At 39.8% G+C, this 16,371-nt stretch overlaps 1 protein-coding gene across 2 annotated transcripts in view; it reads right to left on the reverse strand.

The window, feature by feature from the left end:
- The window catches only part of LOC104691305 (connector enhancer of kinase suppressor of ras 2-like), a 174,426-nt gene that overhangs the window by 75,892 nt on the left and 82,163 nt on the right, over positions 1–16,371 (reverse strand). For both annotated transcript variants that reach the window (XM_020584773.2, XM_010402748.4), the window contains exons 4-7: positions 15,647–15,849; positions 14,306–14,393; positions 7,934–7,975; positions 5,383–5,502 (exon numbers count right to left, since the gene is read on the reverse strand). In XM_020584773.2, coding sequence (XP_020440362.1) covers positions 5,383–5,502; positions 7,934–7,975; positions 14,306–14,393; positions 15,647–15,849 — 453 coding nt within the window. The remainder of the gene's footprint in view (positions 1–5,382; positions 5,503–7,933; positions 7,976–14,305; positions 14,394–15,646; positions 15,850–16,371) is intronic.

Below are 16,371 nucleotides of genomic sequence, written 5' to 3' on the forward strand. Positions count from 1 at the left end.
CCATTAAAAAGTCCTTCTCAAAAATGTTTTTTTTTTCTGCCTTATATGTTAAAGTCCTTTGCCCGAATTTAAACACCTCTACTTTTCTTCCTGCAAGACAACTTCCACTTCTCGAAATAACTTAAGATAGTAACTTCTTTTATTCTGCTGTAGAGCAGAATTTGGTTTGTTTTGGCTTTTAGGCTATGAGAGCCTTTATATGTCAAGCATGATGGAAATTTGTCAAGTTTCTGTAAGCCTTTAAAAATAATTCTAAATAATTAGATGAACACCCTGACAGTTTTAGGCCAGGCATATTCCCACAAAAAAGCTGTCTTCATATTCTACTTTTTCTTTTTGCCTTCCTTGCAATTTTTTTTATTGTGATAATGGGAAAGATTGGGTTCCATCACCTTAAATTACAAATGCCACAGAAAGAGGAGCACTATTTGAAAGGGTAGCTGGACACTGGATAGATGAATAATCCTTAATAAAACACGGTCTGTTCATCTGGCAGCTTGGCTGTTTGTTCAGCTTTTTTGTTTTTCCATCATTGCACAGCTGGTTTCATAAAAATTTTTATTCCCACAATCTTTGCTGTCCTTAAAGTCTTAGAATGAAACAGGAAAAGTTCCCTCTGCAGAAAAATTAAGAAAGCTGTGGATATTAGCAGTGTACATATTAATTAAAGTATGTCAGACTACACTGTTTCTGTCAGCAGTGGGAAGCTCAGACACAAGAGAGAAAAAGAATAAAAAAGTGAAAAGAAGAGGGATAAAAGTGCTCTTTTATTCCAGAAGGAAAGAAGAAAACATTTCACAGACATCAGAAGATACAAACCCAAACAATAAAACCCCAACTGCCCCCCTGCTCAGAATCTCCTGTTTAAGGGGAATCATTAATCTCATCAAGTAAGATTAAAGCTGCATGTTACACAGAAGTATCTCTAAATATATGGGCTGGACATCAAGTTCAGAAGATTAAAAAAGGAAAAAGTTTAGTCTGAAATAATACTGGCTTTAATAATCTCCCACTATGGACAATCCCCAATCATCCAAGAGCAGGAGGGGGGGGGGAAAAAGCCCCAAACCTCAAAAACCATCCTATGATCCCATTCTGTATCTCTATATCCACCATTTCCAATAAAATGCTGCTGCTTATGTGACAGCAAAACTGCTCCAAAGCTGGCTCTGGGCACAGAATGAGGTAAATCATAGCAAGGTTCTCCCAGCCTTTCATCAGCCTTCATCCCCAAGGATTTCGCAGCAAGCTCAGGAGCTGCCAACAGTAACCCGAACTCCTGGCTCAAGGGCTTATTGTGGATCCATCAAGCCAAAAAATTTAAAGTGGGGAGGCAATTTTCTTAAATCACAAAGTTATTTTATTCTATTCGATTTCATACAGATTTATGTGCGTGTGTTCTGCCAGAGCTAACGGTGATTCTCACAATTTAATACTTTTTTAGTACAGGAATTTATTTGAAGTTTGTCAGATTGATTGTTTGAAACAAAGCTTTGCCTTCCAGACATCTTGTTCGAGCTGATTATGCTGTGCACTTCAGACATAAATGGTATTACCATACCCAGTACAGCAGTTCAGGAGAAAAAGTGCTTTACAATCCTTAAAGTTACTTCAAAATGAAGTAGAGAACACATGTAAGGTGTTTCAGTATTTGCCACTGAAAAATCAGTGGCAAAATAGGGAAAAGGAGGAAGCAGCTTGACTGGTGAAGCTGGGGAAGGAATGGAAAAGGAGAGGAACAAAAACCCAATAGATTTCTGGAGGCCAACAAATGCCCGCAGAGATCAGGATGCAAACAGAGCACGCAGGACTTGGAACAGAACCCAAACCATGTTCCCAATGCAAATTCCTTTGTCCAGCAAAATGCTGGGAAACCACAGCACAGAGTGTGTCCTGGGAAGGCTTGAGATAAGGGCACTTTTTAATAAAGCTGACTGCAAAAGAAGGTATTTTAGCGAGGGAAAAACAAAGGGTGGCTATAAAGCTCGTAAAAGCACAGCCGGAAAGTTAGAAAATGCTAGAACTGAAGATGCACATTCCAAAGACTTAGAGTCCCTTTGTGAAAATGCTTTATGATCCAGAATTTATTTACACAATTAAACACACAGACACTGCCCTGCAGGAGTTCTGACTCTGTGCAGGAACTGCGTGGACTTGGACCTGGAAATTAATTCCGTTTATGTGTGAGCTTATGCAATGCCAATAGGATTCCTGGCTCATTTGGGGAAGAAATTAGAAGGCACATAATAAAAATTCTGCAAATGGAGTTTTGAAAATAGAGGAAGACTCATAATTTAGCCAGCTGAATGTCATTCCAGATAACTGAATTCTTTCATAAATCTGAGTGATTTACAACACACTTTTCACCGATGGCAAATAATTGTGTTTGTTTTCTAGGTGCCAACCTTGAATGAACCCTGTTCTCAGTAGCTCTGAAAATCAGAGCTACACTTAAACCCAAGAGAAACTGTGTTTTAAATCTATGCTATAAAGGTAACAAATGTTCTGAAAAATTGTGCAGTAAGCCGCTCTTGAAAAACACATTTTTGGTGATTTTGACACCAACTGCTGTGCATTAGATTCCTACCTATAAAACTAAAATTACAGTATCCTTTTCACAAGTGTGTTGTGAGGATGAATTAATTAGTGTCTGTGAAGCACTCAGTAAGGCCATATAAAAATAAATAAAACAACTCACGATGAGATTAGTAACTCCAGGGACTGCAGAGCTTAGCTGAAGTGTGGTAAATCAGGCCTCAACCCCTACACTGAATGATAAGGATAAAAATGGAACTCTGAATACTTTCCATTCACTGAATAGTGCTCATTTTTCTCTTGAATGGAGCAGATATCCTGTGGAAAAAATCTGCTATACAATCATGAGAAAGCCATTTGTAATTCATTACTCTGTTCTATATTTGATTCTGATTAATGTTTTCTTTTCCTTTTCACATGATTTTTCTTTTATTCCCATTTATAGTCCTTTTTCATATTTTCTTCTAAACAGAACACAGTGTCAGCAAAATGGATTACAAGGAACTTTCCAACCTAACACGTTACAGCGCCTTCACAATTAGGCACAGAAAACTCACTCATTCACTGTGATTTCACTTCATCTAAGGCAAAAAAGGAAAAAAAAAGGAGAAATTGTCAGGCAATTTTGATTGCAGTATTTGTCTCATGTCCTCTGTCAGCAGTGCCCACTCACTGCTCTTCTGCTGGATCTTAACTCATGGGCACGTTGTGGACGGAGAGCCACACAGGGGCTCCTCCAGCCTGAGATCCACCCAACCAGGATCATCCCAGCAGGTCCTGGCTGCCTCAAGTCCTACCAGAAAAAAGGGGAATGTGAACCACATTAAAGGCCCCAACATCTCAGCCAATAACTCTCATCCTGGTCACTCCAGAGTTTAAATCACACTCCAACACTTTATAGGCAGTTCCTGCCAAGAGCTCCTGACAGACACCTGCCTCAGACTGCACACCAGGAAGTCTCAGTTCCCCACAGGACAGGCTATTTTTGGAGTAGATTCCACTCCTCCTGTCCTCCACCAGTCTACCCCTCTGTCCTAGATCCAGAGGCATCACTGCATGGGAAGCATTAGCACCACCAAGCCCTGCTTACTGTGCTCCAGCATCTCTGAGGAAAATGCATCTCTGTGTTCACCTCCTCTCCAGCACTGATAATGAACTTCCCCCTAATTAGACCAGCAGAAATACATCACATTTCTGCATGGAAAGGAAAGCCATGCAGAGTGCTGGCCTGGAGGGTGTAGTAATCTTAATGCAAGTCAAAAGCACTGGGACATTCACAGCGTATCTCCTGCACAAGTACTGACCTGTATTTCTGGGGTACTCTACACTAACCCAGAAATCAGACCTAGAGGGGAAACTGGGCCATAAAGGGAACGTGTTTGGCCATAAGGATGCAGCAGCACAGCAAGGAAATTGTATCTGTGCTCAGGATTACACACTGGGCTGAGCATCTGCGCTGCCACGGAATGAAAATTGAATGTGGTTTATGCTGTGGTAATGTTCTTTGTTGACTAAATCAGCCTAAGAATAAAGTAAACTTGTGCAGTCACACAACACCCCCTCATGTTATTAAAGTATGTCATTCTCAGATTAATATGCATACCTCAGAGTAATTATGCCCTTGTAACTCTGACAGTATTTGCATATGACGTTCGTCGCTATTCAATGTCAGAACAAAGAGGAAGATGTCAAAATAATACAAAGTGTCTCAACTAACAGAAATTTAAAATCTGTAAATCACGCTGAATTACAAACAGGAAACATGCCACAAGGTGAAGAGTGACACTCAAATGGATTTTGATTTGTCAGTTATGGGATTTTCTGCGGATAAGCCTCATGGCTGCCAATTCCACTCCCCACTTCCTCCTTTTTTTCCTCCTCCAACTGCTTCCTTCAACCCAGAAACAACATTCCTGAATTACTCTTCTTGTAGGGAGAAAATACAAACAATTCTAAGAAGGCAGCTGAGGGCAGTCTAGGAGGTTGTGCTGGGGAAAGCAGCCTGGCTCTTGAGGAGAGCCTGAAGAACAGGCCAGCGCCCACAGTGCCACCTTCCACTCCAACTTTTATTGGGATCTAAGGTTCCCAAGCACAGTCCTTACATTTCTACAGCCCACCAACATCAAATGGTTGTAAAGTAAGGGACTGCAGAGGGGGGACAGAAATCTTTACCCACTGACCACTGAGCTGTCACGAAAATCCATTGTCCAAAAAAATATATCAGTACATTAATATTTAAAAGCTGTAGCCAAATAACTATGAAACTATCTCTGCAGAACATTTCACTGCTGTGACCCATCACTAATGCAGAGCAGCTGGGATGTCCAGAGCCATCCAACCAGGCTGCTCAGTGAGCAACAATTTACAAATAAAAGGGATTTATTTTGCTCCTGGGATGATACTTCTGGAAGTTTTATTTGAACTGATAGTTAGGGAGGCATATAATTACATTTATGCAAGTCCAAGACACAAACCTTCCACTGATCATTTTGGAAGAACATTAATGACATTAGTTAATTTTATTTGTAGGTGTTTGCATTTGGGGATTATTTCAGTATATTCCAAACACTGCAATCTGGCTATCAAAGGATCACAGGTTTAACTGCTCATACAGTTGCACGTGATGCCCTAGGTAAAACAGGTTTTAATTTAAGAAACCCCAAATCAATCCCTTTATTTAGATAAATGTCAATTAAACCACCTTTAGAAATCTGATTCAGCTTACCAAAAAATTAGGACACTGCAGAAAAATACATTTTGGTTTCTTGATAAACTCAAAACCCAAATCACCCTAAAGAACTGAGGCTCATTCTAAGAGTTTAAAGTTTAAACTGCTTTGCTACTTACCAACCCCTCACTGGGCATAATGCTGGTGAGATGAACGACCTCAAGATGTGCTGACTGGGACACCAGAGAATCAGATGAGAGCGAAATGATGTGGTCACAAATCCCAGACAGGGTTTTACACTGCAAAGAAAAACAAGGCAATAGAATCCCTCGTATCAAACTGGAACTACAAGTGAAGAAGTTCTTATTCTCAGAACTAACCAAGAATAAACAGATAATTTTAATTCGTAGCATTGTAAAAACTACAGGTGTATGAAAGTCAAGAGCAAGTGGTTAAGGGAACGGAAAATATCCATAAATGTCAAGAAAATGTACTTGTATGTGCAGTTCTGCTGTAGAAGGGTATCTGCATCTGTAAACTGTCGTCTCCACTCCAACTATGTGCACTTTGAAAACAAGAGAACAAACCCAATGAACTTTATCCTTATGATTATAAATACAATGGGAGCTGAGTGAAACATGTAAAAATAAATATCTTATGCAACTGAATAACCTATTTTGGCTAGTGAATGATGACATCATCCCTGCCAACTGTGATAATTAGGTGAATTCTGCTCTAAAACTTGGAAAATTTCCTTTGTTAAAAATTACCCTGGCAGAGAAGTGCCTTAGTTAACCCATTTCCTGAAGTAAAATTCTTATGCATCTTTGAACATATCCTTTAACTGATATTCCACATCACTATGACTATGCAATGATTTTGTTATCCTGTCTTCCAGCTAAAGATCTCAAAATATTGGTGCAAATCCACACAAACACCTTCAAAGCAGCAGCCCCCTTGCACGGACAGTAGCTGTGGGTCTGACAGATTAAACCCCTCTGTGAAAGCAAAGTTTGTTGGTCAGAGAGGAGCTGAGCTGAACTCTCAGACAACATTCATGTGGAGAGATTTATTCCCAAATTTCAGTGTGTTGCTCAAAGCACTCCTTCAAAAAGGCTACGCCTAAAAATGTTTGAACCTAATGTGAAAGAATTCATTCAGCTGAGTCTCAGGATGGGTTTCCGGTCGGGGCTGTGCCGTGTGCATCTATTTTGCTTTGGGGACTATACTCTCATTTTTCCTAATTATAGCAAATTCCAGTGAAATCCCTTGAGGGAAGTTCTGTTTCAGGCATTCGCAAAAGCATGAGGCTTTCTAATATCTCATTTGACACTATCCATAGAAGTTAAACAAATAAAGTTGTCACAATGAATAAGTTAACTGCCTGAATTTGTAGGTTGTATTTCCATTCACTGTGCAGTTACTCATCTGGAAATCCAAGGACAGCTCTGGAGCCCTGGCTGTGGCATTTGGATTTTGTATCAGCTGCAAGATGAAAAGCATTCCACTGAGGTGTGTGTGACTGCAGCTAAAGGTCACCATTACCAAAATTATTTCAAGCAGTTTCAGCTCGGGGCCGGAACCCCTGAGCAGAATTTTGGGTCTCATCTTCTCCCAGAAGAGATGGAGAAACTCAAAAATCCAGTGTGGTGGGTGCACTGTGTGTGAGCACATCCTTGATCCAGCTTTTGAATCACTGGCATATCAAAAAAAATTTCATATTCAAATATCAAAGTTTCCAACAGAAAACCTTCCTTACGCCTCAAAATTTGAGAGCATTGGTTACAGATTAGATGCAGGCTAAATCCCAGAGAGAGCACTTTCTACTGTAATGCTTTAACCTTAGTGTCATAAAAATACTTTTTATTTTAGTAAAATAAACAACAAAGAAGTTTTCAATCAAATCAACCTGGTCTACGGAAGGTGTCTCTGCCACAGTTAGAACTGTGGGCTAAAAGTTGTGTATATATGTGTGTGTGTGTGCACTCCAAATCCCAGAAGGTATCAGGTGCTTTTTAAAGCTCTATTCATACCCAGGTTTGCAATAGTAAGCTTTATTTTTTCTAAAAGTCACTGCATGCTTTCTAAATTTAACAGCACATCAATGTTTTATGACAGATTTTAATCCCCACTGGAAGCAGAGTATGTGCAAAAGGCTTTGAAAAAAAGAGGAAAGAAAGAGTCAGGCACTTGGGCAGCGCTTGTCAAAAGCTTATCTGAACTTGTAAATCTTTTGAGAGTTCCCTTTCACCACAGGCTTTAACTCTATCTCGGTGTCAGTACAGGTTTCCCGTGCTGGTACCAGGAAAATATAAAGTGTTTGAACTTAAAGGCCAATATCTAATCAATAATCTTGAATAAGGTTCTTCCATTCCCCTTTGTCATCAGATGTTTTTGAGTGCTGAAGGCACAAAATGCTCGGTCTGACAACCAGTGATCTATGGATGTGATGGCTGGAATTCCACACCAGCAATCCTGGCAGGAATATTAACCATCCAGAATACTGTGCAGCTTCTAAACCTAAACCAATAATTTTGTATTTGTAATTGACTGTAGCTATAACAGAGAGCATTACTGTGGGGGAACTTTAGCTTTTTGCAACTGATATAATTCATCAGAAATTATGCCAGAGAGTAAGGAACTTTATTTTCCTCTAGCAGCCTTATTTTTTTACAGAATCATTTAAGTGTGTGGGGTAAGATTAGAGAGCACCAAAGCAGAATTACTTACCACATGAAGAATTTTATTTTCTGTTTCATACACCGTACAATCCTGTGGTAAAACAGAAAAAAAACCAATTAAATGATGTCACATTAAAGTTCCTATTAAGAAATGAAAGAAGGGTTTATGCTGTTAACAGTCTCTTACATATTCCTGATAAACCTTACTACATGTTACTTTTGGAGTAGTCATCTTTCTATTTTATCTATCATTTTAAGAATAATCAATATTATAGTCATAATTTCAGCATCACCCTTACCTTGCTTTTTCATTTAGGGCTATTACAGGGGCTAAAATACTGCTTTTCTTTCATGAAACAAACCATACAAATTGCTAAAAGGGATCTATTGCTTATTAATACTGAGGGAAGGGAAGTTCCCTCAGTACCACCCTCTGGAAATCAGGACACAGCCATGGCAAAGTTTTAACCATCCCCTACAGCTCTGCCCCACTTCCTCCTGCCAGGTACACTCCAAATCTCAGGCTATATTCTGCTAAACATAAAATAAAAAGGAAAATACAAAAAAGAACTCTTCCAGGCAGAGTGAGATTAGAACAGGGTCCCCTCAAGTCTTGGTCCCCTCCGAGGGCAGCCCTGGCCTGGACTAATGCTGGGAAATTATTAAATCCTTCTCCAAGTGCTACTCCACATTGGAAAAGGCTTTCTACAGAGCAAGATATGGGAGAGGTTGAAAAAACCTGTCTTCTTTATTTAGTTTTTTTCCTTGAATAAGCTTTCAAGTAAAATTTAACTTACTGATAATACCTGAAATATCCCTTCAAGTAATTTCAGATTCCCTCAGCTGGTCAGAGCCTGGTGATGGCAACACCAATGTTGTGGGTTTGATCCCTGTATGGGCTTAAGAGTTGGACTTGATAAACCTTGTGGGTCCCTTCCAACTCAGAATATTCTGTGCTATCCCTTCAAACAGCTTAAGATTCCCTATAGTTCTCAAGATTTCCTCTTTTTACTGGATCTTAATATATTAGGGACCAGAGTAAAGTGCTTCAGAACTCCCACAAAATTCCAACCCCCTCATTCCCTGTACTCTGGACACTCAGCTTGGGCTGGGACACCTTCCGGAGGTCTCTGCTCCCCTTTTCCAGCAGCCCAAACCCTTGGCTGTTCCCATCCAGCTCCCAAACCTCCTCCCTTTGGTGTCCCTTCGAGGATTTTGCCCCTGAGCCCATCTGAGGCAGCTGCTCTGAGCCCTCAGCCCAGGGAACTGCGCCTCCCTCAGCTCTGAAGGTCAATATTTATTTTGGAGGACTGCTGCTTCTGTGGAGAAATTAATTTCTAAGTGACTACAGCTTAAAGAATATTGCTACAGAATAAGGAAGTCAAAACCAGAAGATTGGGAGCGCCAAGGAACACAGAAGAATTTATATTAGCATTTCATGGTCAAGTATCCCTTTGATGTTTCCTCTGTATTCATACTGTTATTTTCTAGAGCACAAAAAAGAATTCAATTAGTCAGTTTGGCTGGCAATGCCCAAGGCAGTTTTTCCTGCAAGTTTTGCACACTTCAAACAGCTCATCTGCCATCTCCTTTTAACCCTCCACGTACCAGGAGAACAAAATGATCGCAGCAGGGCTTCCAGCTTGACTTCAGAGCTAATGTTCCTGTCTAAATTATTCCTTTAATTTCTGTGCTAGAAATACAATATGAGCCTCCCTCTGAACAAACTTAATTACTTCAGGTCAAAGAATAGAAGACGTATGTATAGTAAAACTGAAATTTTACTGTTTTGTAGAGCAGAATTAATGTTAGCTGTACTTATGTTGCACATTCAAGATTACATTAGCATGAAAAATGTTAATGGCTTTGGGATTCCTGCCAAAATAGATGCATATTGACTTTTTTTTTAAATACATCAGACTAGTTTAACTGAGAGGTTAAAAGCACTTGCAATGTTATACTAAAATATTGAGATATGTAGGTCACAATATTCTTCTGATTTATTTTTCTCTGATACATAGCAATGCACTAGGGATCTCATTAAAAAAATAATCTTCCAGGAGTACCATTTATAGAATGTTGATATATTTTTCTTAGAAAATAAATAATAGTTATAGTCACATTCTTTCTACATTCTCCAGTAGCAAGATGACATGATAAAGATATTTCTTCTTAGAGTTTAAAATAACCTTAAAATTAATAGCTGTGTTCTATTTCCCCTCTGTAAAAGGATAAAACACAGGAATTACAAAACCAGTCACAGCAGCAGTGTTGCAAACCAGGCAGGGTCTGCACTGTCCTGAACATCCTAAATTGAAAGGTACAGCACACCTTGGTCTCTGATAAAGTGAAACTGCTCTTCTGCATATTCATAAAGAGAAAAGGTCAGTGGGGCTCGTGCTCACCCACACCCTCTTCAAAATTTTAATTTCTAATTCTGAAAGAAGGAAAAAATGCAAGTACCACAGGAATTTGCAGATACCATAAGGAATGTTTTATGGCAAGTTCTTGAGGACACTTAACCAACACATTAAAAAATTTAAAATACTTCGTTCATTAACTTAGTTCAATAAAACAGCATGAGTTAAGTCAACTACTGGAAAGAAACTGAGACCCTATAAAGGAGCATTCCCCACCACAACACTGTAGGAAAGTTCTACAGCAGTCTTTCAGTGGTGGGTATGACAAAGGGATATTTCAAAATACATTGCTTGCATGCACAAAATTAAATACTTCTGAAATTCACACGTTGGAAAGAAAGAGATTGCTCTGGAATTAGGCAAATCTACAACGGCAAATACACTGAACTGACTCATTTTAATTGGTTCAAAGGTAGAGACTTGATCATAATCTATTTTTAGAAAAGAGTGAACAGATGTTTGATGAAATTTTCTTTAGCAAATGCAAGCAAAATAAGATGGAAGGGCTGGAAGCTGAAGTCTGCAAAGTTCATACTGAAAATAACACCCAGGTTTTGCATGGCAGCTGCAGAATCAGAGGATAATTCAGGTGGAAGGGGCCTCTGGAGGTTATCTGGTCCAACCACCTTCTCAGGTGAGGCCAATTTAAAACTTACACCAGGTACAGAAGTTATTAAGAAACAACAATTCCTGTCAATTGCAGTGCAAACCAGATGGCTTTAAAAAACCAGAAAAGCCAGGCTTCATCCAAAACACACTGTATTTGGCTAAAAATGGGGCAAAAATCCATTATAAGGTGTCTGAATTCAGTTCAGTGAGGTTAATTAGACAGTAAGAAAGGGGAGAACGAGCAAAATTTTGTTTGGCTTTTGTTGGAAAAAGGCTGAGTTGTTCTGACATCCTTTGGTAAGACATAGAGACTTTTTGTTGAGAGAAAGTTTGTTCGTGCAGGTTAATGAGTGTGTTGGAAGCATCTACCTCAGATTTAAGCATCTTTGACATCATGAGGAAAAATTAGAAACCCAGATGCCACTAGGACTGGGGAACTCTTCCTACTCAATGAAAAATTAACCAGTGGCTGCATTTTATGAACAAAAATCCAACCCTATCCTTCCGCAGTTCCTCCAGTTGTCTTTCCCTCAGGGCAGCCTTGGTGCCCTGAACAACCCCAAATTTAGTTCAGTTATTCTGGTGGATTCCTTTTCAGAGCAGGAAGGAGAGTGAGTGCACCTTGAAACTGAGCTGCAACTCAAAGTGAAGTCAGCAGAGTTCAAATATCTCAATGCTCTGTTCTAGCCTGCTTCTTTGCATATTGTAGACACATTTTGATGGGACTTTGCACCTCAAAATCAGGATGTTTCTGCAGCTCTCTGCATGACATAATTCTTTTACAGTAGCTTAGTGAAGGTGATCAAAAGGGTTAAGAAACCTGGGCAGAATAAAGTACATTTCCAAACATAAAGGGACAGCTGTAAAACTCCTCTAAAATTAGAGAATGAGGTTTTCTTTGAACCAGCATGTGAAGATACTGTATAAACAAGTGACTATTCATCATAGCATTTGCATGGTACATAAATAATAATGATACATTAAAATAAATTTGATCTAAGTTATGTCACTCAGATCACACGGGACATCTGAGCATGAAGATTCATAAGCACTTTCTATATTAAACTAAGGTTACAGGGTAACCCTGTTAAGAAAATCCACCTGGAGTGGCAGCTGCAAGCTATGCACACAAAACACATTCATTTTGCACAAAATGTCGAAGATATTCCTCACTTAATGTGCCAAATCCGTACCCTTGACTGCTGCTTTCACACTGGCTGAATGAGGTATTTAAGATGTATATAATTCATAAAACAAGGAGTATCTGAAAGGATCTGAGATAGGTTTCTATTAGTTATGCCATTTAATTCATATTCCAGCCAACAGCTGAGCCTGCAGTTCTTGTTTAGGTGAGACATTTCTGCTTTCACACATTAAGGTCAATTTTCCTCAGATTTAGTGACTGCAAAGCTGTCTCTCTATGACTGATTTGGTTTTATCTGCTCTTTCTGGTGTTAAGTTTAATAAAACATCAAAGATCTTAATAGACAACTATCAAACAAGTCAGACCTGACAATAAGATGAAGAAAAGACAAAACTTGATTTGTAACCTGAAGAACCAACCAAGCATTTTTCTTCTTGGAATGACTTGGAATTTATGCTAAAAGATTGTTTTTAAGTTGTCAAAAGGAGGACAGCTTTGAGACTAGAGCTGAAGAACTGGAAAAAATAAAGAACCAAACTATTGCTGGCAGAGGAGAACAGAATTTCATCTGCCAAAAGCTGAGAAGTGAACGACAGAAGTGGAGACAGCAATTCAAAATTACTCTATTTTCACCTGGACCACAGGGAAAAATCAAACTCACACAAACAAAATGCAGTATCAGCTGAAGGACAGAATCAGAATCCAAAGTTTTTATACTGTAGAGAAGTTCATTTTGCTTAGTCTGTAAATCAAAAATAGCCTAGTGCTATAAGCACCTCGTAAGAAAAAGCTTAATAAAGATACATAAATAATTAAATGCCGACATAGGAATTTCTAAACTAAGAACAGAGAAAAATGATCTTTGTTTTGTGCTGCAAAAATGCATGAATGACAAGATTCCCGGGAAGAATAAAGCTGAACATTATAAATTAAGGACAATAGTGTAAAATACATATTTATTAGCCTTAGTTCTTTAGCTCTAAGAACTGAAATAAAATTGAAGCAGAGGGGAAAAACAGTTTTCAGAACAACTACTCCATTACTACTCCAAAAAGCATTTGAAATTGAGTGAGTCTTGTGATTGGGCTGCTGGGAGGGTGCATGGAAAACCGTGGCAGCACAGGACAGAGGCAGGCAGGGAAATCCTCTGTATTGGAGACAGGCCTAGCTTAAAGTCCCTACAAAACTGGAGCTTAAGATAAGCTTTCTTCTTGCTTTCCCTCCTACAACCCTTTCATCTTTTTCCTCTTTTATTCACTCCCAGACAGCCCTGCCTTTTCTCTGCCCTCTCCACATATTCCAGTAACACTCCTTTGTCTCATCAATATTTTAGCCCCTCACAAGAGGGGTTGCTCATTGTAAATATTTGTAAAACTAATTCACCCTCCGTCTTTCAGTACCTGTGTGTCACCTCTTGTCTTACTTTGGGGCAGACACTGTCAGACACTGTTATTTTATTGTTCTATTATATTATTATAGAGGTCACAGCACCAAGCCTGACTTCAAGGAATGTTTGGACAAGGGTGTCAGGCACAGGGTGGGATTGTCGGGGTGTCCTTTGTGGGGCCAGGAATTGGACTTGATGATTCTGGTGGGTCCCTTCCAACTCAGGACAGTCTATGATTCTATATATTATATAGAACTAAAGACCAGATAACTTATTTTTATGTTCTGGTGGACTGTACCTTGTCACAATTACCTAATGAGTGTCAGTGATGATGGCGCTGCTACCATGATCTCTTCTGTAGTTAGTTGGTTTAATGTTAGGAATATTTCGTGTTCATCCCTAAACAACCTCCATGCTACTGGCTCTCCTCTCAGTGAAGAAGCCACAGCGAAGATTCTGGATATATTTGTAAGTATTTTAAGGATTTGTCCCCGAAACATTTTGGATCATTCATATTTTAATCTGGAATAACCTGTTAGTAGTAGTTAAACTGCTTCCCACTGTGTTCAACGCTTTTCTTTTGTTCAACACTCGCAGGGTGGTAAATCACCTGACATGAAATTGTCTACTCAAGAGCAAAGTGGATTATTTTTAACTTCACAGGGTCCTTCAATCTATCCAGGAACATCACCAAAGTCCAAAAATCTTCCTGTCCCTCCCAGAGAATGAGAGTATGGAAAGAACAGAGAAGTAATGCTGTCACAACTTTTCTGGTGATGTAAAAGCTGTAGTTACTTTTGCTATTGCAGTTTTTAAGCAGTGATGTGAAGAGGACTCAGAGCAGAAGAGAGCCACTCCTACCTGTTGCACAATGGTTGTTAGTTCCAGGCACAGTTGAACAATGTTGTTTTTCAGCAGTGAATATTCTGTCACGCTGACAAACGGAGACCTGGGACAGGGGAAGGACAGGTTTATACAGCATTAAGGACCATAACTTACTCTATAAGCAGATATATGTCATATAGGGATCAGTTCCACACCACAGAAATGCCAAATCATTTTAATCTCCAGCAGCAAGTCGCACAACTTTTGTAATATACACCTTTGGAACAAGAGAAAATGCAGGCAGGAGGTAAACTGGATTTTGGTCAGAACATCAGAAGTTATTGTTCTTACGGAGAGTAGAAATAGGAGCTTTCAAATAACTCTAAGCAGCCCAGATTTCCTTTGTACGGCTCATTAAAAAGATGGCATTTCTGGTATGACATCACTCCTCAGCAGCAATCAGCACCTTAATTCAGAGAGCACAGTAATGCTTACTTAGTCACAGCTTCCTGCACGCTCAGATTTTCTTCAGGCTTTCCAAATTCTGGCTGAATCTGACCCCATTTGAATTTATAAGAACTGACAAGGTCATAGCCTGAGAGAATATGACTGCTGGCATTAGGTTAGGAAGATGTCACCAGGATTATACAAATCCTGTAAAGGAGGGTGATTCACTCTCACTGTGATTTCTAAGGTGCCATTTATACATTCCAGAGCATTCAGATTCCAGATAAAGCTATTTACTGCTATAACTCCAAAGAGAAACAAGCCATAAAAGCTCTGTTGCTATTTATGTTTTTGTTTCTCTCTTGCCACAGTCACAGAGATACTTTTAATCAAATTCTCGGTTCAGAAATATAAAACACCAGTGGCTGATTGTTGAGCGTTAACCAGAACACCTGTACCTAACACATCCAGCCTACTCCTGAAAAATAAGAACATTTAATTTTCACACAAGTACTATCTTTTATTTTGAACATTCTTAATTGATTTACTCAACTCCAGATTTTCTGTCTTTTTGATGGCTGAAAGACAGCTCAAACTCCACAAGCTCTTCTTCCTTGCCCTTCATTCTGAAATTTCTGATGATGTTACCAGGTGTGGCAGTGAGAAGAGCACAGAAATATTCATTTCAGATGAAATCCAGCTGAAAGAATCTCAAAAGGTAACTAGAGCAAATTTTAAGACTCTCCTGACAGAGAAGGGTACTAAATTTTGCTTCCAATATTTGACAAATTTGTAAAAATTTAGAGCTAGAATTCCAGACCTGCCATTTTAATATTAGCATAAAAGAGTACAAGAGGCAAAGAAAGAACAAATAGAAAACTCCCCAAGGAATTATTCTCATGCACAAGGGATGGAGGAACAGTTAATTACCTGTCCAGCCAGGCGAGTAAGTTCTTGGCAGCACCAATCAGGTCAACCACAGAGGTAAGAAAATCATTTGGCAGTCGTCTGGAGGCCCTGCCATCGTAATGGCCACTCCTCCTCCTACCCGTTATAAAGTTCTGAAGGTTTTTGGCCGAGGCGTTCAGCTTGTGAGACAGAGTTCTCAGGTTTTCAGTCTCCAAACCATAATTCTGAGGGAAAGAAGAAGATTGACAGAGTGTGTAGTCAGCTACACGAACCGTGAAGTGAAACATCGTGGTTGGCCTTGGCTGAGAGGGTGGTTGTGGATACCTGGGTCGAGATTAAACAAGAGTATTTGGGGTAGGACACATGGGATGCGCCCAGTCTGTGACACAACCTCTGCTATCACCAGCACTCACAGTCCAACATGGCTCACGTGTGTCCAGCCATGTCCCTGAGGGACAGGCAAAAAGGATCCCATGTGCTGAGCCTCAAGATCTGTCCCAATCTCAGGAAGTGCAGGTGAGGAGTGCACTGTCCTCTCCCTGCTGTGGCCCACGGGTGTCTGTCACCTCGGCATGGAGCAGTCCCACTGCACTGGATCCCAGCCCTTGGAATACCTTCACCTGAGCAGAACATCCCTTTCCCCTGCCCTGTGGATCAGGAATAAAGTGGTACACGGCCTTGCTGAGAGGCTTTTACAGGAACACCCTCTCCTGAACCCTGCTGCTGCTGGAGAGCAGCTGTCCCAC

Source organism: Corvus cornix, chromosome 4A, assembly GCF_000738735.6.
Source record: "Corvus cornix cornix isolate S_Up_H32 chromosome 4A, ASM73873v5, whole genome shotgun sequence".
Classification (NCBI taxonomy): domain Eukaryota; kingdom Metazoa; phylum Chordata; class Aves; order Passeriformes; family Corvidae; genus Corvus; species Corvus cornix.